The sequence below is a fragment of the Phyllostomus hastatus genome, unplaced genomic scaffold (genome assembly GCF_019186645.2).
Source record: "Phyllostomus hastatus isolate PE091 unplaced genomic scaffold, TTU_PhHast_1.1 phas_contig_37, whole genome shotgun sequence".
NCBI lineage: Eukaryota > Metazoa > Chordata > Mammalia > Chiroptera > Phyllostomidae > Phyllostomus > Phyllostomus hastatus.
In genome coordinates, this window is record NW_025333867.1 from 8,802,966 (window position 1) to 8,828,156 (window position 25,191).

The following is a 25,191-nucleotide window of genomic DNA, read 5'->3' on the forward strand; positions in this document are numbered from 1 at the left end:
TTGTTGATTAGGTTCCAATTGAGGGTGAGATCATATGGTATTTGTCTTTCACTGCCTGGCTTTTTTCACTTAGCACAATACTCTTCAGTTCTATCCATGCTGTTGCCAAGGGTAGGAGCTCCTTTTTTCTGCTGCATAGAATTGCACTGTGTAAATGTACCATAGTTTTTAAAAATATATTTTATTGATTATGCTATTACAGTTGTCCTATTACCCCCCCTTCATTCTGCTTCCCCTGCACACCCTCTCCCACCCACATCCCCATTTTAGTTGATGTCCATGTGTCATAAGTTCTTTAGCTTCTACATTTCCCATACTATTCTTTCCCTCCCCGTCTATTTTCTACCTACCCTCTATGCTACTTATTCTCCGTACCTTTTGCCCCTCTCTCCTCCCCCCACTCCCCTGTTGCTAACCCTCCTTGTGATCTCCATTTCTGTGGTTCTGTTCCTGTTCTAGTTGTTTGCTTAGTTTGTGTTTGTTTTTGTTTTAGGTGTGGTTGTTAATAATTGTGAGTTTGCTGTCATTTTACAATACATCGTTTTTCTTCTTCTTAGATAAGTCCCTTTAACATTTCATATAGTAAGGGCCTGGTGATGATGAACTCCTTTAACTTGACCTTACCTGAGAAACACTTTATCTGACCATCCATCCTAAATGAAAGCTTTGCTGGATAGAGAAATCTGGGATGTAGGTCCTTGCCTTTCATGACTTGGAATACCTCTTTCCAGCCCCTTCTCGCCTTCAAGATCTTTTTTTGAGAAATCAGCTGACAGTCTTACGGCACTCCTTTGTAGGTTACTGTCTCCTTATCTCTTGCTGCTTCTAGGATTCTCTCCTTCAATTTTACCTTGGCTAATGTAATTATGGTGTACCTTGGTGTGTTCCTTCTTGGGTCCAACTTGTGTGGGACTCTCTGAGCCTTCTGGACTTCCTGGAAGTCTATTTCCTTCGCAAGATTGGGGAAGTTCTCCTTTATTATTTGTTCAGATAACTTTTCCACTTGTTGCTCTTCCTCTTCTCCTTCTGGTACCCCTGTAATTTGGATGTTGGATTGTTTAAAGATGTCCTGGAGGTTCCTAACCCTCTCCTCATTTTTTTTGAATTCTTATTTCTTCATTCTTTTCTGATTGTATGTTTTTTTCTTCCTTCTGGTCCACTCCATTGATGTGAGACCCAGCTTTCATTCCATCACTATTGGTTCCGTGTGCATTTTTCTTCATTTCACTTATTGTAGCCTTCATTTTTTCATCTACTTTGTGACCAAAATCAACCAATTCTGTGAGCATCCTGATCACCAGTGCTTTGAACTGTGCATCTGATAGGTTGGCTATCTCTTGGTTGCTTAAAAGTAATGCTTGTGAGGCTTTCAATTCTGTTTGAGCCATCTTTTATTTTCCCTCTGGTCTGGTCACTCCTGTTATGTATCAGGGGTGGAGCTTTAGGTGTTCACCAGGGCAGGGCTCCCCAGTTGCTGGGTTGTGACATTGTATGTTGGGGTGGGGTCTGAGAGAAAACAATGGCGCTTGCTCTCGGTCAGACCTCAATCCTTTCTGCCACTTTCTCCGAGCCAACTGGGCCACTCTGGTGCCAGTTCCCATGTGGGTGGGCTTGTGCACCATGTGGGACTTTCCAAGGACCTCTCCTGTGAGGCTGGGAGTCTCTCCTTGTGCCTCAACTCCCACAGGTGTTTTCAATCAGTGCCCCAAAGCTCTATTTCGCAGCGCTGTGATCCTGGATTGCTCACAGTGCCTTGCTTCACAATTGCCGCCTCGCTAGGTCTGCCAGTTGCCACCCCTTGGCTGATGTCTGCAAGCTGCCACTTGCGAGCTTGTGGTCCACCTGCTGTGGTCTTACATGCCTCGGATGCCTTACGTGCTTGGTCCTAACACTCTCTGCTTTCCATGCTGCACCTGTGCCCAGCTGCCTGACTCTGCGCCTCCTACCGGTCTCCATGAACGGGTCTATTTTAACTTCTCGGTTGTCCGACTTCCATACAGTTCAATTTTCTATCAGTTCTGGTGGTTATTCTATTTCTAAATTGTTGTTGTTCCTATCTTGGTTGTGTGATGAGGCACAGTGTGTATACCTATGCCTCCATCTTGGCCTATACCACAGGTTTTTGATCTGTTCATTTACTGATGGGCACTTAGGTTGCTTACAGAACGTGGCTATTATGAATTATGCTGCTCTACTGGTATTGGGGTGCATAGGTTCTTTTGGATTGGTGTTTCAGGGTACTTAGGGTATAATCTTAGCAGTGGAATTGCTGAGTCAAAATGCAGTTCCATTTTTAGTTTTCTGAGGAAATACCATACTGTTTTCCACAGTGGCTGCACCAATCTGCATTCCTACCAACAGTGCACTAGGGTTCCCCTTTCTCCACATTCTTCCAACGCTTGTTTGTTGCTTTGTTTATTATGGCTACTCTCACTGGTGTGAAGTGGTATCTCACGGTAGTTTTAATTTGCATCTCTCTGATGGCTAGTGATGTTTAACATCTTTTCATATGTCTCTTCACCCTCTATATGTCCACCTTATAGAAGTATCTGTTCATGTACTTTGCCCATTTTTTATTGGGTTTCTTGTTTTCTTAGAATGAAGTCATATGAATTCTTTATATATTTTGGAGATCAAACTCTGTCTAAAGTATCATTGGCAAGTATGTTTTCTCATCCAGTTGGTTCTTTTTTCATTTTAGTGCTGTTTTCTTTACCCATGCAGAAGCTTTTTAATTTGATGAGATCCCATTTGTTTATTCTTTCCCTTATGTTCCTTGCTCTAGGGTGTTGGGGACCACCCTGCCTGGTCTCAGGAAGCTGTAACCCCCATGACTTAGGCTGAGTGAGAGACCTCTGGACCAGGAGCCACTAAGGAGACAAAACTTATTTCCCTGGCATGAACGCTGCCTGTTCTGTGCCTGACCTCCTAAGCTTGATCAGTTAGCCAATGATGGGTAAGATTTCCCAAGGAGGGAATCGCCTAAGGCAGGCATGATCATGAGGAGGCCTCTGGGAAGAGACTCGGGGCTGAGGAAATGAAGGGGTGATGGACATCAACCCCTGCCCCCTCGGCTTTGTGAAAGCCTGAGTCCTTGTTCTTAGAAGTGAGAAATCCAAGTCTCCTGGCTGCCTTTGTCTCCTCTGTTGACTCAGGCCTGTGGAAATAGCAGGGGTGGTGCAACCCAGACTAGAAATGGCAGACCCTTGGGGTAATCAGGCCTGGGACATAGAATATGCAAGATCCTGTGAGATCTGTTTGCTGGATGTTATTACATTAAAATATGAAGGCACAAGCAGGAAACCAAAACTAGCCCTTTGAGCCATATGTTAAAACTCCAAACTCTGCCCAGAATCACAGTGGGGGTTCTGTCTGCACCTTTGTAAGTCACCTACTTCTTTGGATCTTTTCTGCCAGACTGTGAATCCACAAACTAAGTCTGGATTCTCAATAAAAATCTGCTTGGGAATGGAGACTGTGTGCTCCCCACTAGAGAGAGTGGCCATTCCATTCCTACTTCCCCACAGGACCTGGTTGTCTCTATGTATGTTTTTCTTGTGTTTTGATGAGCCATCCACAGCATTCTGTGCTCACTGCAGGCAGGTGAGCACGCGTCACTAGGGGATATATCACTGGAGATGTTGATGTGTAGATATCTGAGATTTTCCTGCCAATGTTTTCCTCTAGGACTTTTATGGCGTCACAACTTATATTTAAGCCTTTTAGCCACTTTGAATTTATTTTTGTGTATGGTATAGGTTGATTTTCTTTTCTTTTCTTTTCTTTTTTTTTTCATACAGCTGTCTAGATCTCCCAACACTATTTGATGAAGAGGCTATTTTTGCTCCATTTTATGCTGCTGCCCCCTTTGTTGAATATTAATTGACCATAGAGACTTGGGTTTATTTCTGGGCTTTCTATTCTGTTTCATTGGTCCATGTGTCTCTTCTTATGCCAGTACCAGGCTGTTTTTTATTACAGTGGCCTTGTAATAGAGTTTGGTATCAGGTATCATGATCCTTCCTACTTTGCTCTTCTTTCTCCAAATTGCAGCAGCTATTCGAGGTCGTTTATGGTTCCATATAAATTTTTGAAGGGTTTGTTCTATGTCTGTGAAATATGTCATTGATACTTTAATAAGGATTGCATTGAAACTATAAATTGCTGTGGGTAGTATGGACATTTTGATGATGTTAATTCTTTCAATCCATGAACATAGTACATACTTCCAAATGTTTGAGTCTTCCTTAATTTCTTTCTTCAGTTTTGTGTAGTTTTCTGAGCACATGTCTTTTACCTCCTTGGCTAGGTTTATTCTTAAGGTATTTATTTTTCTTGTTGCTATAGCAAATGAGATTTTTCCCTGATTTCTGTTTCTGATATTTTATTATTGGTATATAAAAATGCCTTTGACTTCTGAATATTGACTCCGTATTCTGCTGTTTTGCCAAATTCACTTATTAGGTCAAATAGTTTTTTGGTGGAGTTTATAGGATTTTTGATGTACAGCATCATATCATCTGTAAATAATGACAGTTTTGCTTCCCTTTCTCCAATTTGGATGGCTTTTATTTCTTTTTCTTGTCCCATTGCTATGGCTAGGACTTCCAATACTATGTTGAATAGAAGTGATGAAAGTGGACAATCTTGTCTTGTTCCTGATGTTAATGGGAAAGCTTTTCATTTTTGTCCATTGAGTATGATGTTGGCTGTAGGTCTTTCATACATGGACTTTATTATGTTGAGGAATGCTACCTCCGTTCCCATTTTACTGAGTGTTTTTATCATAAATGGGTGCTATACCTTATCAAATGCTTTTTCTGCATCTATTGATATGATTTTGTGATTTTTGTCTGTCCTTTGTTTATGTGATGTATTATGTTTATTGATTTGCAAATATTGTACCATCCTTGCATCCTACAATGATCCCACTTGGTCATGGTGTATGATCTTTTTAATGTATTGGTGGATGCAGTCTGTCAATGTCTTGTTGGGGATTTTAGCATTTATGCTCATCAGCGATATTGGATTGTAGTTTTCTTTCTTTGTTATGTATTTATCTGGTTTTGGGATTAGGATGATGCTGCTTCATAAAAAGAGTTCGGGAGTCTTCCATATTCTTGGATTTTTTGGAATAGTCTGAGAAAGATAGGGGTTATCTATTCCTTATTTTTTTTTTTTTTGTTAAATTGTGTGAAACTGTCTGGTCCAGGGCTTTTGTGTGCAGGGAGTTTTTGTTTACTGCTTCAATTTTGTCAGCTGTTATTGTTCTGTTCAGACTTTCTGTTTCTTCTTCATTGAGTTTTGGAAGATCATATTTTTCTAGAAATTTGTCCATTTTACCTAGGTTTTCAAATTTCTTGGCATATAGTTCTTCATAGTAATTTCTGTGGTACCAGTTGTAATATCTCCTCTTTCATTTCTGATGTGTTTATTTGGGTCCTCTCTTTTTCTTGATGAGTCTTCTTAAAGTCTTGTTGAATTTGTTTATCTTTTTAAAGAACCAGCTCCTGGATTTATTGATCCTTAGAATTGTTCTTTTAGTCTCTATGTTGTTTAATTCTGCTCCCCTCTTGGTTATTTCCTTCCTTTTACTTGCTCTGGGCTGTCTTTGTTGTTCTTCCTCCAGTTCTTGTAGATGTAGGGTTAGATTGTTTATTTGAAATGTTTCTATCATTTTTAGGTGGGCATGTATTGCTATGAACTTCCCTGTGAGGACTACTTTCTCTGTTTCTTGTAAGTTTAGGATTGGTTTGAGTTCATTTTCATTTCTTTCCAGACATTTTTTAATTTTTTCCTTCATCTCATTCTTAACCTATTCATTGTTTAATAGCATCCTATTCAATCTCCATGAATTTGAGTGTTTTCGAGTTTTTTCCTTGAGGTTGGTTTCTAGTTTCAGGCCCTTGTTGTCAGAGAAAATGCTTGATATGATTTCAATTTTCTTGATTTGTTGAGGCTTGTTTTGTGTCCTATCATGTAGTCTGTCTTTGAAAATGTTCCATGTGCTTTGGAAAAGAATGTGTATTTTGCTTGCTTGGGATGCAAGGTTCTACATATATCAGTTAAATCCATTTGATCTAGGACATGTTCAATGCCCCAATATCATTGTTGATATTTTGTTGGAAGATCTATCCATTGTTGACAGTGAGGTGTTAAAATCCCCTACTGTAATTGTGTTGCTGTCTGTATCTTTCTTGAAATCCTCCAAGTTTTTCCTTATGTATTTGGATGCTCCTAATTTGGGTGCATATATATTTACAATGTTTATGTCTTCTTGATGTATTTTTCCCTTGATCATTATGAAGTGTCCTTCTGAGTCTCTTTTATGGTTCTTGTTTTAAAGTTTATTTTGCCTGATATGAGTATTGATATCCCTTATTTTTCCCTGTCCATTTGCTTGGAATATTTTTTTCCAGCCCTTCACTTCCCATCTGTGTAGGTCTTTTGTTCTGAGGTGGGTCTCTTGTAGGCAGCATATGATTTCTTACCCATTCCACTATTCTATGTCTTTCGATTGGAGCATTTACTCCCTTTACATTAAAGGTTATTATTGATAGGTCCTTATTCATTGCCATTTTATTTCCACTATACTGTGTTCCCCTCTCTCTCTCACTCTTTTTCTTCCTTTTCTTAAAGCAGATTCTTTAGCATCTCTTGCAGTGCTGGTTTGGAGGAGGTGTATTCTTTGGGGCATCTTTTGTCTGGGAAACTCCTTATTTCATTTAACATTTTAATTGAGGGCCTTGCTGGCTAGAGTAGTCTTCCTTGCATGCCTTTCTTTTTCATTACTTGGAATATTTATTGCCATTCCCTTCTGGCATAATGTTTTTGTTCAGAAGTCAGCTGCTAGCCTTATTGGGGCTCCCTCGTATGCTACTTCCTATTTCTCTCTTGCTGCCTTCAAGATTTTGTCTTTGTCTTGGAATTTTTCCCTTTTATTTATGATGTGTCTTGGGTTAGGCCTCTTTGCATTCCTCTTGACTGGGACTTTCTGTGTTTCCTGGATTTATGTGAGTTTTTCTCTTATCAAATTAGGGAAGTTTTCCATTATTAGTTTTTCAGGCAGGTTTTCCATCCCTTGCTCTTCTCCTTCTCCTTCTGGTATCCCTATTATATGGATATTAGTAGGTATCATGTTGTCCTGCATTTCCCTTAATACCTCTTCATTCTTTCTGAGTCTTTTTTCCCTTTCTTGCTCTTTCTGAGAGTTTTTTTCTACCTTGTCCTTCAGTTCACTGATTCAACCCTCTGCTTCATCTAGTCTGATTTTGATTCCTTCTATTGTGTTCTTTAATTCAGAAATAGTATTCTCCATTTCCTCTTGGCCCTTTTTGATAGTTTCTCTTTCCTTTTTCATGTTAATATAGTTTCCAAAGAGTTCATCACAGTTTCCCTTTAGTTTTTGGTAATTCTCTGTGAGCTCATTGAGCTTCCTAATAACTATTTCTTTGAACTCAATATCTGATAGTTGAATTGCCTCTATTTCATTTAGCATTCTTTCTGAGGCTTCCTTCTTTCCTTTCATTTTTGGATTGTTTCTTTGCCTTCCCATTGTTTGCGAGACTCTTCTTATTAGCTTCTGCTCCTTAAATTGATCTGTTCTGACTCCCTAGGCTCGTGGTGTGAACTTTTATGGTAGGAAACCTGTGAGATTCAGTGGTGCAGTCTCCTTGATCTCCTGAACTTGCTGCTCTTGAGATGTTATTTGTGATGGCTCTCTGGATGTCTTTGGGTTTTGATTGTTGTTGGGTCTTTCTTTGGTGGGTCCTTCCCACCAGCTGGTTAACTGAGGGTCACTCTTACCACCACGTTTTGTATGCTGTTGTGCAGGTGTGGACAGGTTTTATCAAAGCTGGTTCTTCTGTCTGTCCAAGGTTATGAGGCTTCTCTCTCTGTTGTTCAGTTGTTTGTTCTGGATAATTTCTTCATAATTTAGTTGTAATTCCAAATTTAATGTGGCTTTCACTCACTCCTCTGCCACCTTCTTTTATTATCTGTTGGTGGTTTATTTTTTGGTGTATTCTCTCTTCCAGCAGGTGTATTAGTGTTTGCAGCTCCCACCTACTCTTTTATGTGATCAGTTGGAGGGGAGAGGCAAAATGGATTACAATAGGGGGAGTATATTCTATGGGATTTAAAGTATCAATCCATAGAGAAGAGATAGGAGATTCTTTGTATAAATATAGTATTAACAGTGATATTTCACCCAACTAGCCACTTTTTAGAAAGGGTAGAAAAGAGATAAGACTCTTGTTAGAGGTGGGAAGGATTGTGAGTTGAATCCAGAAAACAGAGAGTTTGTGGGAGGTCAGATTATGAGATATAGTGAGATTAAATGATAGAAAATAGGCATAGTGTGTGAAAGAATAGAGTTAACCACAACAGTAATAAAATTCTGGAAGACAGTGAAGTGGACTAAGATCCAGGTGGGGTGTTGTGTGTTATTTACAATTGTATGGAACAAGAATTATTTACACTAATACTGGAACAACAGTCATATGACAGAATCTATATGATCTGAATAACAAGAATAGGAACTACATGACCTAGAGTAGTGTGCTATTGGAACACAAGTGAAGTGAAAGAAGGAAAATTAAAATACACTATGAAAGAGAAAATAAGGAGAATCAGTCAAACAATGCAATTAAACACACAAATAAAACAAGGAAAACTAAACAGAAAGAAGAGGTGTAAAAAATACTAAAAAATAAAAGAAGAAAAAATAATGAAAAAATAATAAAATACATATAAACAATAGCATGCAAGCTCTCTTAAAAAGCAAAGTGAAATTTGTCTCAGTTTCTCAGTTGTTGGAATTAGCCTTGTGATCCCTCCTTTTATAGCTCCAGGTCTTATTGTCTCACTTTGGAAACAAACAAAAAAAAAGACTCATGTTGATTTCAAACTGGCCCAGCCAGTTCAGCTGGTTCCTGGCTGCAACAGGCTGAGGGGGGTTGAGCTTTGCTTTTCTTCCTTCCTACAGTTTTGTGAGGATGGGGGCCAGGTTTGGGCCAAAATCTTCACAATGGCCTAGTCTCCAGCCCAGTTCCTCCTTTCACTGCTAGGCCCACACTGCCCCAAGCCAGGGCCTTCAATCTATCAGTTGTGCTGTCCTTGAGGTGCACTAATTAGGGGAAACTCACATACAACCTTCTTGCTCTTTGCTGTCCTAGGTGCTAGGCACTCTCAAAGTCTCTTCACGATAGTTTAGCTCCCCCAGTGAGTTAAGTCTTTCTGGGGACTGCTAACTCCCTGAGCCCTGCTGCTGTCCTCTTTGGAGGACACCTCCTTCTTCCTCTTACTACACCAGTCTGGCAATGTGGGGTGGGGGTGCTGCCCCGGTTGTGATGGTGTGGACTGGTCACTGTGGGGATGGGGGAGGGGGTGGGGGTTGTCTATTGTGGCAGCAGTGGGTTCATGGCCTCTGCCACTGTGGTGTCCAAAGACATTCTGAATGTTACAACTAGGAGGGAGGATACTATTGGTATCTGGTTGGTAGATGCCAGAGATGCTGCTAAACATCTTATAGTATTCATAGCATCTCCCACAATAAAGAATTATCCAGCCCCAAGTGTCAGTACTTCTAAGGCTGAGAAACTCTGTGTGATATGTAACCTCAATTACTCAATTGTGTATCCACAGGCTAAGGAGAAGGTATGGTTATACCCCGACCTGAAGGAAATGGCATCTATCCAAGGAAAGAGGACATCAGCCCTCACAGGTAACAGCTTTAGAAGACTAGATATTCGTGGAGAGAGAAAGCTCTGTTATATAAGTCCTGTTGTTCTTATTCAGAGGAAGTTACACATTCATAGTCCCATGTCTGGAGAAGTGCTGTCTAAATATCTTTATTTGATTGGTTTTGGATTCTACTAGTTACAAACTAGAAAATCTTTGAAAATCTAATTGTTCAGTAGGTCATGTTCGCTTCTACTTTGCTTTTCAAAAGCTTTTATCTGTTGAAAAAACAAACCTGAATAGAGATGCCATTATAGGAAGATAAAATTATACTGATCATATATTGTAATGCATCCTCCATTAAAATATTTGTATCCTATGGTGGCTTTTAGAGAGATCTTCCCAGAAGAACCAGCCTTCCTATGACAAAGAAAAGGTTAATAAACTCAACAAGAAAAATTCTGAGAAGACCAATGCCTCTCTAGTTCAGAGAAGTTTTGCCACATTTCATACAAAAAGATCACGTGATGAGGTAGAAGATTTTGCTCTAAGAAAGTCCATAGAGCCAAGAGAAGACACAGCTAGAAGAGAAATTTTATGCGCACAGAGAGTGAACAGACAAGAAAATAATAGTGTTGGAGATGATAGACAAGCTACTGTGGATAAAAATGAATGTCCAGTGTTCAAAGAAAAGGAAAATGGGCTTCATTCTAAGGAAGATACCAGTGAAAGAGAACCTGAGAAAAAAGGGGGGTCATCGATTACAAATGAAGCAGTGATGGACAAGAGTTCAAATAAAAAGCAAAATGATAATAAAACTAATGGTGATCAGTTCTATAAAAGGTAGGGGTAAAAACATTATACATCTATAATTGATATTTTTTTATAAGGCTGTGTCATTGCAATTTAAGGCCATATCAATGGGATAACTGAAGTAAGCTTTTAAAGCAATGGTTTAGAAACTAGTTTTCATGTGTGTAGATTTTTTTCAGTCATGTTTTCATGCCATTATTTTTTCTTCATTCCTGTGACATTTTTATGCATTTCATTGTTTTCTAAGCTTCCTATCAACTGAAAGACAATGATAATGATTACCAGTACTCAAATATATCAATATTTTAATGGATCAAGTAAATTTTTTTTGTTTCTAAAATATAGAGCACATCCTTAAGATCAAGAATTGAATGATGATCAGATTTATTTATAAGTTAAAATAGAGTTCTTAAAAAGTTTATCTACCCCTTTCTGCATGATAAATTGGCTATTTCCCCCCAATATTGTGAGGATTGAGTAAGAAGTAGATTATTGAATAAGTCCTATTCAACTGCAAAGTTTCACATGTAAATGCAGGTAATTATGTAGCCAATTAAAATTAATTATTCTACACAATGATGAGCCACAGAATTTATTTGGAACATAAAATATCCAAACATTTATGGTCTTTTTTAAAAGGATTTAAGATACAATTTTTATTCCATTTTTAATAAATAATCTTTGCCTCAAAGATGTGCTTCATAAGGTCTGGAGCTCTTACAAAACTGAAATGAGGTCAAACCTTTTACCCATAAAGGCTAATTCTCACTGCTAATATTCAGAGAGATTACTGATTCTTTTATTGTGCTTTAATTTAGTCATTTCTCTATTTTATAAAGGAAGTGAAAAAATAAAGGTCAAGTCAGTTAGGTATTCATGAAATGACTGCTTTTATAAAGGGTCGATGGAATAATTTAGGGTCCAAATGAAGTCATTGGCAAGATTCTCTGGGATCCTCTTTTGATGCTCAGATCTGATAGGGAAGCATATTATTCCATTTTATCCCCCAAAACTGACACTGCCAACTATCTATCATGAAGCTTAAGACCCTTCACCAAAACATCATTTTGAGGCAGCTTTAGTTAGCCATTTGACCAAAACTATGAGAGCTGCAGCTGAGTTTTATTTTCCAGGTCTATCAGCAATGTAAAAGCCATTTCTACATCACGAGTCCTGGGAAATGCAGAAATAAGACCCATTTTCCAGAATGCTGAACAAACAGAGCATGCTATCAGTAGTACGCAGAGCATGATGGAAGAACGATTCATCAAAGAAGACAGCAAAATGTGCAGAACAGATGTAGCAAGGACAGCTGAAGGACACACATTGAGAAGGACACAGGAAATCAGACAAGTCCAGGGGAGCTCACAAGGCCAACCCCTGGGGTCCACTGGAATTCAAACCTCCAGACAGAGAGATCTGGTGACTCCATTGGGTAGGAAACAAATTTGTTTCAGCCTTTTCAAGTTTCTCAACCTCTTCAGCAAGCATTTCCAACTAAATTTCACCGAGCCTAACAGCCTGAAGGAGACATTATGCCATATTGATGCTATTTTTGAATGTAACTCGATCATTTTTTATCTGAAGAGATGAATGCCACCAACAGAATTCTTTTGTGACTTCTTTATGGTGTGGGAGGTGAATGTCCATATCAAATCAGATTCCCAGAGATTTATATTATCTCAATTAAAAAATACTAACATTTGGCAGAATGCCTAACACAAGTATTTGAGAATTATATGCTGAATAAATATAAATTTTTGAAAACAAAGTTATTATCTATTCACATCTTTTTCTATCTTTTGTATGTATGTAAGAAAGTACATGCAATAGATGCTAAATAATGGATAAATGGGGACATGAATACATCCACAGCAAGAAAACTTTAATAGCAGTAATCATGGAAAAGTAAAAAGAATACTGGAAGAATATGATTTTGTATTTTAGAACTAATCCTGAGGTGAACTATAGTTTAAACACTTAGGATAGAAGGTAGAAAGTGGGAGAAATTTGAGAGCTGTGGAATATATACTTTAGCCAGTTTTACTGGGCCTTTTATTTCCAGCCAGAAAAAAAAATCATGATTGTGTCTTAAGTGTATCTTAAATAAAGGCTAAAATAGTTGGTAAAATAATATGTAATAACATCAAACATTTCAATGACTTGAAGGAACATTTTACGTTTTTCTCTTTCTGCTTTAATTAAAATAATGGACTACATTTGTGGTTCTTAAAAATGGAACAAATAATATTTCATGTTTGAATATAAATAGCCTCAGGCCTGGAAGTATAACCTATTTGCGCTGTATTGAGGTTGAAGATTTTATTTCTAAAAGTTGTCCTGAGATAGTATGAACCATAGATTAGTGGTCCTCACATTCTTTCTCAAAGATGTCAGGTATCGCCTTTGGGAATCACATATCATAACATGAAATGAAAATTTATATTCCCTAGATCATTAGGAATAAAACAGATGGCCTTTTATATTTTATTATTAAATGCACAAAATTTCACTCTGAGGTCTCATGCTTGTGTAATAAAGAGTTCTGACTGTTTAACAGATGGCCCTTCTTTCCCTCTCACCTTCTAGATGACTGCCTGGCTCCTCCCGCACCCTTTCATCACCGGATTGTAACAGCCAAACAGACAGCCATCAACAGTTTTTATACCGTGAGCAGAACAGAAATTTTAGGAGGGTAAGTCGTGCTTGGTTTTAACACACTTTAAACAATAGAAGAGAACTTTCAAAGAGACAGATCCTGAGGGTTTCACAAATATTTGCTAGTCTCAACCTGAGAATCAGAAATATCATAACTAAACATTTTAAGAGATTTTAACCATTTCTGAAAATCATCACTGATGCCAGAAAGGTTGATGTGGCAACAGTGACTAAATTCCACATTTAATATTTCCTTTGCGTCCCTTGTTGCAATTCCTGAAAGTGAGAGAAACCCACCATGAGTCACCAGAAGGTTGAGAGGTTGTTCAAAGTTTGGAAATTGAGAAATAAATTGTAAGAATGAGTGAACACTATATTTCTTGCAGCATTTGCTAAACTGTTTTTATAATTGTTGGTTTTCCATTTATGTTGTTATTGTGTTCATTACTATTATGCATTCAGTCAATTGTTTTCTTCACAGAAGGAGTTATTTGAAGGACATCTAAATGCACAGTCTTTCCCTGAAGAAGCAAGAGTAAGGTTAACAGGGATTGAGACCCTTACCAGGGATATTTCTTCCTCTTCTACATCAGTCACAATTTCCCCATGATATCTTGTCATTTAAAACCTAAATTATGAAGTTCACAGCCACAAGCATATATATAGAATAGGAAGACAAAGCAGAAAGCAGAAAATTTACTTAACAACACATTGGAAAATATCCATAGCTACTCTAATGCATGTTTCTGCAATTGGCCATTAGATGTATGGTTGATATTTGTAAAATCCCTTCTTCCTCTTCACATTCTATATTTTTTTGCCCCTTGCCACACAGAACTACCTGAACTTTTTCCTCCTCAGCTGGCTGATTGTGGAGAACTCTCCCTGAGGCTGTGAGGATGAGCTGAGGGAACAATGGGAATTCTGAAACATGAGTAGGTGTCATGGATCTGAAGTATTACTGCCTGTGGTGGCTTATTTGGGTCTTCAGGGACTTCAGTGGCAAGCTAGCAACTGTTTTTCTAAAGGAGAGCAGTTATTTGGCAGAAGAGGCTTTGAAACAGTCCATGGGTTGGTGCTGTGCTTCTGGTCAAGGTTGTCAATGGTTCCTTAAGAAGTTCCGTTCCACCTATTCAGGCAACATTGGATCTTCTTGGTCACAGTGCAGTCTGGACTAGCTGCTGGTCATCTCTTGTCTGGGCTGTACTCAAAAGTGGTGCCATACTCATTCAGTAAATGAGTTAGGAGAACACAATCAAATGTGTATTGTGCAAGAGAGCATAAACTGCCATTTCTCCTTTGCAGTAATAAGAAGTCCATATGCAACAAATTATTTTTCACTTTTGGGAAAGGATCACTGGATTCTAAAAAGCTTGCCTGTGGTGGCAGGTCCCTGAATTTTCCTGGGGTTCATCTCCCAACCTGTGGGAGTATTATAATCCCAACACAACATATTCAGGTAGGAGGAATTTATTGGTATGGTGGACCAGGAGGAATACTGGGAGGAGTGGCTTAATCATTCAAAGCACTTGCAGAATAAGTCATGTGAGACAGTTGAGGTAGTGCTGAAGTTAAACATGATATCAACCCTCTGATGGGCCAGGCAGTTCTGGGGGCTTTTGCTAATCTAGAGAAAAAGCATTTTTTTTTAATCAGCAGGCACATGTGAGATTCCTGGGACCATGTTCATGTGTTCCAGTAAAGAACGTCTGAGTGGTGGTTGAAATTGAAGGTATCACTTGGCTATGTTTATGGACACATCTGTTTCTGCCTGCAGTGTGTAGCTGAGTTGAATGGAATGTGGCTGTAGTCATCACCCTTCCTTTGCTGGTTGTTGTTAAGACCCTCAGCTCTGCAGTCCTCTAAGAATTCAGTGGCTTTAGGTTGACAATGTTGTTAGGGAAGCTTCCTGGTTGCTCCTGCTATGATAGCCACCATTGCACAGGCAGGCACCAGTGTTCTACCTATTTTTCTAAATCAGGAATCAAAGCAAGCAAGTCAGATTTAAAAATTATTGCTGAGGGTGCATTTCTGTGTGTGATTAATTTGTAAGAAACTGTTTTACAATGTGCATATATACATTTATATCCAGGCTAAAGTGTCAACAAGCTCATAAATGATTATGTAATATGTATTTTTGATTATATGTGTCTGTATGTAATATTATTTTTTATTTATTGTGCAGTTTCAAAAAAAAATTTGATATGCCTGTTTACAACCTGTATTGTTCACATGTTTCCAAAGCCTAGCTTATTACATTCATAGGTATTCAGAATGATTCTCATTTTTCCATAACAGAGTTCTCAAGTTTTAGGATGTATATTAATTACCCAAGGAATGTTGTGAAATACAGATTCTGGGGCTTCACCTCAGACTCCTATCTCAGTAGGTGTAGGTAAAGCTGGGGAACATGTATTCCTACCTTAGAAGATTCTGATGCCGGGGACCCACAGATGGCACCTTGACACTGTTGCAGAAGTTTATTGGCTACAGCAATTTCAAACTTAAAAAGAGAAATGCCTGGGACAACTGCCTGGTCTACTTGCCAGTGACTGAAGCCAGATCTGGTAGGGACAGAGCCCCATGCTGCACTTCATCCTCTTCTTTGGCAGGGGGCGCTTTGGCCAGGTTCACAAGTGTGAAGAGAAAGCAACAGGTCTGAAGCTGGCTGCCAAGGTCATCAAGACCAGAGGCAGGAAGGATAAGGTAAAGGCCGTGTGATGTGGCTCTCTTCTTGCTGTTGTCTTCACTCCACTAAGTGTTTCTCCCTCTCCTCAGGATGAAGTGAAGAATGAGATCACTGTCATGAATCATCTGGATCATGTGAACCTCATCCAGCTCTATGATGCCTTCGAGTCTAAGAATGACATTGTCCTCATCATGGAGTAGTATGTGTTCCCTTCTCCCCCCACTCCCACTTCCCTGTATAGCTGAGCACACATGTTCAGAGAGTCTCACAGCACTGGTGACCACAGGGTGTAGCTCTGTCCTACCTCAGAAATTACTAGATTCATACTTGGTACACCACTGGTTTTAACTTGTGTGTGTGATATAATCTCATCAGTTTCAGAAAGGAAATTACTTAGAAATAGATATCTTTATATATAATTTTATTAATAAGAACTAGGATGACAACATATATCTAACTTTATATGTAAGCTATACTGTCAAAAAATCCAGCTTAAATATTACTCTAGTTAACCTGGAGGAAAGTGATTTTTGAACTGCATTTCACTTTCAACCTAATCACCAATACAAATTTCATATCAAACTCTTAATAATTAGGGCTAAGAAACTTCCATTTGAAATCAGCTTTATAAAAGCTAAATAAGTGTTTAGTTAGAAATTGAGTATTTCTAAGTAACACTGAATCAGTGATATGATTCAGTTCATTTTTCTCCCTCACTTTGGGTTTTTTTTCACTGTTCAATAAAAAGTTTTTGAATACTAAATATTTAGTATTAGCCACATAGAAGCACTTTATCACTGAAATTAGGAGAACCTGCCTAACTCTCAGCTGGTATTTGGAATTTCTCTCTCTGTCTTCTTAGAGTCCTCTTTACTTCCATGTATATTAGAAGATGGCAGGTGTGGACTCACCTCAGAGCTGTAGCCACTGGATGAAAGGGAGTTGGAGATTTTGTGAAATTGATGGTAGATAAGACAAGGGCCTTCAACCCAAGAGTCATCTTACTGAGATAGCAAAGAAGGCAGAGAAATAACTGTGTACATGTCTCTGTTGGAAGAGTTAAAGAAGCTTAACTGCAAGAAAAACATGTTAATAAAAGAATCATGACTCAGGACTCCACTCTTCTTCCCTCTGCAGTGTGGATGGAGGTGAGCTCTTTGACAGGATCATTGATGACAACTACAGTCTGACTGAGCTTGATGCCATCCTGTTCATCAAGCAGATATGTGAGGGAATACAACACATGCATCAGATGTACATTCTCCATTTGGACCTAAAGGTACAGCATGCTTTGTGCCCCAACCTTTCCCCTCATGTGGATCAGAGGGCCCTATCAGATACCACATGTCAGGTTGGAACACTGATTCTGTCACTAGGTACATATTTAAGAATTAATAAAAATCCAGATTCTTAAACTCATCTCCCTCCATTTCCAACTTCTGTCACCTCTTAATATTTGCATGCCTCCTTTTTTAGAGACTAGTATTCAGATTCTTATAACTTGCCTGTGTTAAGGTAACCCTCATGGGAGGTAATTTTCTTTCTAAAAGTTTTGAATCAAAACTACCTACCACCATCACCAGTGTGGTACCCTTGTTGTGTTCCTGTCGTTGTATGTTAAGTATGAGGGAGAATTTTCCTAACTCAAAATATTCTAGCAGTAGCCACACTTGTCAGCTCTCCTAGAGTCCCCAGCAGGAAGCTCTGGACTTTAGGGACTTATTTTTCTGTGGGCATGCTAGAGCACTAAGGAGAAACCAATGGCAGAATGGGATATAAAACAGTTAGAAAAGTAGTGATAAAATCCTAAGGAACAGAAAGGAGTGGTGGCATGGGGCTGGACAACACACTGGAAGTAGTGAAAAGCTTTTGTGAACAGCCGGGATGCAAGATGCCTTCATTTCTTCCCTTATTTAATGACCGTTTCCCTTTGATTTCTCTCCCATTGTAAAGTCCTTAGAATTGTACTTAGTTAAACCAATGAAAGATCCAGGGCCAATAACTCTGACCAGCTCTGATACTGGGGCTGAGCATCATGAAGTGAATCTCCTGTGTGGCTCAGTCACTTGCTCATTTCCCTGTTTGCACAGCATGGCAGTGGGATAAAGTATTCCATATAACATACTGTCTATGGTAAGACATTAGGGGTTGTAGAGCTAAATACATTTAACCTCCTTAAAGAGTGTCCCAGGGGCCCATCTTCTTGTAACTTGGCTTCTCTCACTGTCTTGATTTATGTGCACTGCCTCTTGCATTCACAGGTCAGGAGTAAGTTGTATATAAAATGAAAAAGTCAGAGGTTAAAAATCATTAGCAAAGCCCTTGTCTATGAACTGAGTTTGATAATGTGTATTTTCATGGAGCATTTCATTGAGTGTGGACATTCTACAGATGTTCCTAAAGGGATTTGATTGGCAACTGGAACTAGGGCCAGACCCATCATAAGTCAAACAACTCCATATGTGGCTTCATAATGTTGATTGAAAATGAGTAATTTTAGTTATGGCTTGTATGTAAAGATAATAATAAAGGAGACAGCTGGATGGATCATTAATGAGCAGTCATGCCTTTCAGAAAACTTCTTGGAAGGAAAGGGGCCAAAAATATTAAGAGTGCTTGTCATATGTAGAGGAGATTATAGGTGACTTAAAAATGGTCTCCTTTATGTTTTTCTGTATTTTATAAATCTTATCCATTATTAGAAAAAAATTAACTTTGGATGTGCCCTCAAAGCTGTTTTTTTACATTCTATAATTTTTTTTATGTCATAGTAGTCTTTGACAAGTGGACCCCTTTGTACATGGTTGATCAGTTATTTAAGAATAAAACCAAATGTTCTTACATAACACCCACTTCTCTATAAAAGTTTTTACTCATAGACATCTGTTTTAGAGATATTTTAGAAAAGAGCTTCCAGAGACATTATACCTAACCAAATGGACTATGTTATTTCATAAAGTGTTTTCAGAGTTTCTGATCTCATTTGAACCTCCTCTCCATCCAGATGGGGATGGAGGGCAGCCAGAATCCCACCTAAAGGATGGGACAAGAGATCCTGGGGATCCAGTGGGTCAGCTGATGCCCTGCAGCAATCAAGGAAGGGTAGGGGTGGATTATAGCTTGAGAATTCTAGGTAATTTGTTGAAATTTTTTTTTATGAATAATCTTAGCTTTAAATTAAATCTCTTATATATCCCTGACCTCAGTTTTTCAGTCCTAACAAGTGAAGGTATGTTTGTAAGACATTCTGTAAACACTCAGTTACAGCACTCCTGTCTATGTTTCTCCCTGTTCATCCCAAAGCTGTGAGATGGGCAGAGCAAAATCTTACCAGAGTCAAACTCCAAGGGAACACTTAGTCAAGGGTTTTAGGCATGGAGACCAAACTCAGCAAAACTTTGGGATTGCAGAGAATGAAGAATGAAAGCCTTCTTTTGATATATGACTTTGCCATAAACTAAGCACAAAGGAAAATCTGGAGGTCAGGAGCATTCACATTATATTGCATATTCAGTGTGCCTGTTTGAATGAATCAAGTCATTCCTCTTAGAACTCAAAAATCCTTGGGTAAAATATTCTTCCGAGAATGGAAAATTCATACTCAATAATTTTAGAGGGGCAGATTTCAAGCTTGAGACGCCTTCCACCAGTTCATTTAGAAAGTACTGAAGCAGCCTCCTTTTTTTTTTAAAATTCCTTCAAGAAGGCCTCTGCCTGAACCCACACATCATGGTAAACTGCAGAACCAGGAAAGGGAATAGGCAGGGTAATGCAAGTTTGGCATAGTACCCAAAACCTCGTCTACCACATAATTAAAAGAGAAAATACCCACACAGACAAGCCAGTCTCAAAGTGAAAGGCCTGATATGTTTTTCCTGAGCATCGCTGTATTTTTAGTTGTGGTTCAAGGACAATTTGAGTGAATGATGGTTGTTTTCATTGCTAATGTGTCTCTTTCTCCTGGCAGCCTGAGAATATCCTGTGTGTGAATCGTGATACTAAACAAATAAAAATTATTGATTTTGGATTGGCCAGAAGGTATGTCTATTTAAACATAGGTGTGTGAATGGAGTTAGGCAGCATGGGTCCTCTTTCTTTGCAAAGATAAATCTGATAGATATACCTGTTGGTTTCATATCCTCATTTAGATTTAACTTAACAAAAATTATGTTTCAGCTTTCTTTTCTGACTTTGGGATTTGAATGTTTAGAAGTTTCTACAGTGCATGCAAGAAAAAATAGAAAAATTAAAATCTAATACAGGAAAGTTATTAAATTTGAAAACATTAATTTACAATTTGTAAGTCTGCCTTAGTCATTTATATTTGTTCCACCTGTGAAGAGATTTAAAGATTAATTTAAAAAATTAATTAAGAGAATCACCTGTGCTGAGAAAAAAATTAGTAGTGTCAAGAATATTGCTAAGACTTCTGGCACATCTAAGGTTCTTAAGAGAACAAAAATTCACATGGACTGCAACACATTAACGATGAATATAACCTAGATGTTGTAAACTATTGCATTTCATTTATTCATCAATAAAGGCCTAATCAATGCATCTATATGTCAAGGGTCATGTAAATTTTTCTTTTGTCACATTCTATAATTCAGGTTTTCTAATTATTCTGAGTGGCTTTTTTCACAACTGTTTCAGGTTACTAATGTTTTACTGTATGCCTTAAAACTCTTAGAACTTTATCACAAGTTTTTGACACTATGTGATTTCCTTTAAAGTCTATTTATTCTAAATTTGCTGAAGTTATTTTTTATAGGATGTATCTTTTCAATTTCCATAATTTGTGATTGACAGTTTCCATCCTTTCACTTTTCCCTTAAATTCCAGATACAAACCCAGAGAAAAGCTGAAGGTGAACTTTGGAACTCCAGAATTTCTTGCCCCTGAAGTTGTGAACTATGATTTTGTTTCCTTTCCCACTGACATGTGGAGCGTGGGGGTCATTGCCTATATGCTGTAAGCAGATTTCCAATCTCTCTGACACTTATTTTTAATCATCATGCCTATTCTGTGAGGTTTTGCTATTTTGACTAAGAGCTCTAATTTAGGTCTTTTAAAAATAAATAATTTTGTACCATATTCAGTTACTTTCTAGGCTCTGTTGAATCCTGGGGGTTGTAAGAGTAAATTCTTTTCTTGTACACCATCTGAAAAAGTAAATGTATGTCTTCTTCATGGATCACTTTAAATCCTAGGACACCACTCAATGCCTTGAAAATAAAAAACAAATAAACAAACAAACCCTATGTCCTGATCTCCTAAATGACTAATGCTAGCTTTACTCCTCAGAGGTGACACTGGTGTTTTCCATGTGTGTGTATGACAAACATTCACAGCTCTGTAATTGGTCTGTGAAGTGCACATTCAGATGCAGCTGATGTCTGGGTTGCTGAAGTTCTTTAATAGGAGGCGGGGCGGGGGGACTGTAAGCATCTTTTTCATTGCAAAGATATATGATAAAATTATGTTTAAATTTAGGTTATTTGCTTTATTTCAGTTTTAAATGACAGAACCAAAAAATAAAGCAACCTATCTGTAAAGGGTTTGAAGCTGTTTAAAAATACTCATTCTGGACCCTGTCTCTCATAGACTTAGTGGTTTGTCCCCTTTCCTGGGTGATAATGATGCTGAGACCCTGAACAACATCCTGGCCTGCAGGTGGGACTTAGAGGAAGAAGAATTTCAAAACATCTCAGAGGAGGCCAAGGAGTTCCTCTCCAAGCTTTTAATTAAGGAGAAAAGGTAACCCAAGTTCATTCTGGGCTCTGGAAGAAGGTGGGATAATAGAAGAGCAGTATATTACCAGGGTTATTAGAGTTCATGTCAGATAACTATTGAATTCCTTTAGTAAAACCTCTGATGCTTGTGTAAAGTTGTACATAGGGATCATTTGATGCTCTTAACCAAATTTAATAATATATGGGACTGCTTTGGTCATGAGGCTTGAATAGAGTTGCATATTATCCCTCCTTTGAATTTCGTAATAAGGCTCTACCAATTAGGGGCTCTTGCTGGGTCTCCATGGACTTAGCCTCAGAATGAAGGCTTTGGCATAAACTATTTCCATGATGCCTTTCACATTTACAAAGCACATATACAGCTCTGTGGAACTGAACATTTGACTATCATTTCATTTGAGAATCTACGATGGGCCAGACTATGCCATGGGCTTTATAGACATTATCTCTTTCAATCCTCATCCAATTCTATGAGGTAGAAATTATCATTACTATTTTATGGATAAAACTCTCAGAGTTTTCCCAAGATCATACAGCTAGTAAGTGGTAGAACTTGTAGTCAAACACAAGCATACCTTCCCCCAAGGTCATGCACTTATTGTTTTACCATTGCCTTGTTTTCTATCAATGCTAAAATAACATTCACTTAAAATTCAGTGGATGAAGAAGAGTGGGCTTGCATTTTAGAATTATAGATAGGGAAAGAACATCACCATTACCCTGGCAAATACACAGTTTTATATATAAAACATATTACAGTAGGTAGTTTTTAAGGTTCTCAGTGCCAACTATACTTTATTGTTTTGTGATCTTTTGGGCTTTTAAGTTACTAATATACATGACCGTGCACCACTGCATAGCAGGGTGCAGTGGGGGGCTGGTAACAACATAGGGAAAGGGTCTGGGGAGTGCCTGACACACAGAAGTTTCTTTTCTCCAAGCAATTAATTAATTACCTATAATCTGCCAGGGAATGTGTCTCAGACATTGAGGGCAGATGTATTAAGCTTAGTACCTGCCTTTAAGTAACTTATGGTCTAATAGAAGAGATATGTATTTAAAAAATATAATACAATATGGATAATGAAAAATGAGTATACTGACAAGGACCAGAACTAAGTCCTAAGGGGTAAGGAGGACTCAGTCAGGCTGGGGTCTCAATCTTAGAGGAGGGATAATGAACAGACATGGGTTTTATTTTTAATGGAAATGTACATTAACAAAAATCTGATGTTACCATTATTATTTATAATACTGAATGTCAAGCAGTGAAGAGGGAAAACTATTAACTCTTTGGTAGATGAGAAATACACATTTACTGAGAACCTATTTAGAGATAACAGTGTGTCCTCGCTTAATGTCATCCATAGGTTCTTGGAAACTCAACTTTAAACAAAATGACATATAACAAAACCAGTTTTACCATAGGCTAATTGATATAAACAAGAGTTAAGTTTCTATGACATATTTCTGGTCACAGAAGCATCAACAAACTTCTAAATAATGATCCAAAATACCAAAAATAAAGGTGAGCTATACATACATTAAGAAAGATGAATAAAAACACAGTAATGATTTTTTACCCCTTATTCCACTTCAGGGTCAAAAGTGGTAAGAATCCATCCAGCAGCTGAGGGTGCAAGCAGGACCCACCCTGGACAGGACACCCTTCCAGTGCAGACACAACAAACACACACTCAGAGTCATTCAGACTGGGATACTATAAACATGCCAGTTCATTTCATATGTGCAGCTCTGGGATGTGGGAGGAAACCAAAGTCCCTGGAGAAAACCCTTGCAGATGTGGGGACAGAGGGTATACTCCACAGATAGTGGCCCCAGCTGACAGTGATTTTTTTCTTTTTAGCATTATAAGGAAATGACAGTGACCAAAATGATGCTATTAGAGGACCTGTTATATACTTTTGTGTGTTATCTGACTTAATCATCTGGGTGTCCTGAGGTGCATGGATATTATCACCATTATTTTACAGGCTTCAAGCAGTGAAGTGGTCACACAGCTCCTCAGTCTGAAGGTTGCCTTAATACCTGCGGGGCCACAGATATACATTTGGGCAGAATGACAACTGGCTAGGTATTCAGGTCAATACTTGAACCTAAGGCCAACATCAAATACCACTTCACAGAATATAAAACTCTCTCAGGACTTATATTAACTTTCCACCTATTTCTCTGTTTAAGTCTTTACAACTTCTTAATTAAAAAGTTAGTAATACATATTATTCAACAGTTTTAATACATACATTGCTTTTTCAGGCATCAAGAATCATTGTAACATTTTCTTCTTACAATAATAAATGTACATTTATTTTTCAACTGAATGATAAAAGTTCAATTTATGAAACTTAGACATTACATCAAGAATGGCTACTTATTGTCAACATCAGAAATGTCCAAACCTATAAGAATTTGTATGAGTTTATTTGAGCCAAACTGACAACAATTGCTGGGAGGCAAAGTATTGAGAAAATGCTCTGGAAAATGGCAGTTTTGCACCTTATTTTATTTATTACAATCAAAAGAGAAGGTGCAGGTGGGTTACATGACATCCACTGGGTGATTAACTAAGGAATGCAAAGCAGGGAGACCTCTGGGATTGGATAAAAAAATAAAGTGATAGACACATATTTCTTTTACACAAGTGGTAAAAGGATAGTTAACAGTCATCGTTAACATGATAACAATAACAATGAAGGGATTTGTGGTCTCTCCCTGGTGCGGTGCCTGTGCTTTGAGGGGTCCAAAAAAAGGAAATCTGACATTCCACAGGTGTGTTGTCATAGATGCAAAAAGACAATAGTCAGGCTCAATTAAGATAAAGACTGACTTTTGTTAGGGAATATTCCAGGCTAGGCCATGACATCTCTCCATGGCCTGCTTTTAGTTAGAAAGTTTTTAAAATATAGACCATTGTGTGTGGTTACTTTAGGTCTCCAAGTTTGCAAGGCCATCATGCAGGCCTCCCATGAGTTTGTCAGGCTTAACATGTGGCCCCTTTTCATTCACATTATATTTAAAAGTAGATGTTCAGTTATTAACAAGAATTTTAAACTTTTTGCCTTGCTTTGCCTTAGCCATGTTGTTACCCTTGTTGAATTAGATGGGAACCTACATGACACTGATAATAACTCCAGAGAAGTCAAATTGACGCCGAATTTAACATTTGGCATCTGGTTTCCCAAAGGCAGTGGCCAGAGCTGAAGCTGAATGCACAGATGCAGGGCTGAGGCTGAATGGCAGATGCAGGGCTCATTAGGTGTGTTCCCAGTAATAACCCTCTGAGTTTCCCTCTAGTTGGAGAATAAGTGCAAGTGAAGCTCTCAAGCACCCTTGGTTGTCAGATCACAAGCTCCACTCCAGACTCAAAACACAGGTAACCGAGGCTCTTTGTTTTCCATCTTTTAGTTGGCCTCAGTCTTTTGATGATTGGATGCTAGAGGCATTTTAGCCTTAAGAGAGGTTATTTCTAATTCTTTTTCTCACAGCTTTCAAATCTTGTGTTAGTGTTAAATTGCTTAAAATGTTTCTATTAAGCAGTTTGTGTTTTTAAAAATAAATGTTAATTGTGTTATATTT

General features: G+C 38.2%; 1 protein-coding gene across 9 annotated transcripts in view; it reads left to right on the forward strand.

Moving 5' to 3' along the window:
* Window positions 1–25,191, forward strand: part of MYLK4 (myosin light chain kinase family member 4) — a 141,166-nt gene that overhangs the window by 105,813 nt on the left and 10,162 nt on the right. For 5 of the 9 annotated variants that reach the window (XM_045841643.1, XM_045841640.1, XM_045841642.1 and 2 more), the window contains 11 exons: window positions 9,646–9,724; window positions 10,074–10,524; window positions 11,628–11,929; window positions 13,084–13,189; window positions 15,765–15,858; window positions 15,931–16,040; window positions 16,979–17,120; window positions 19,809–19,879; window positions 20,684–20,812; window positions 21,446–21,598; window positions 24,910–24,988. In XM_045841643.1, the coding sequence (XP_045697599.1) occupies window positions 9,646–9,724; window positions 10,074–10,524; window positions 11,628–11,929; window positions 13,084–13,189; window positions 15,765–15,858; window positions 15,931–16,040; window positions 16,979–17,120; window positions 19,809–19,879; window positions 20,684–20,812; window positions 21,446–21,598; window positions 24,910–24,988 (1,716 nt within the window). The remainder of the gene's footprint in view (window positions 1–9,645; window positions 9,725–10,073; window positions 10,525–11,627; window positions 11,930–13,083; window positions 13,190–15,764; window positions 15,859–15,930; window positions 16,041–16,978; window positions 17,121–19,808; window positions 19,880–20,683; window positions 20,813–21,445; window positions 21,599–24,909; window positions 24,989–25,191) is intronic. The other 4 variants (XM_045841644.1, XM_045841645.1, XM_045841648.1 and 1 more) reach the window with 2 other exon arrangements.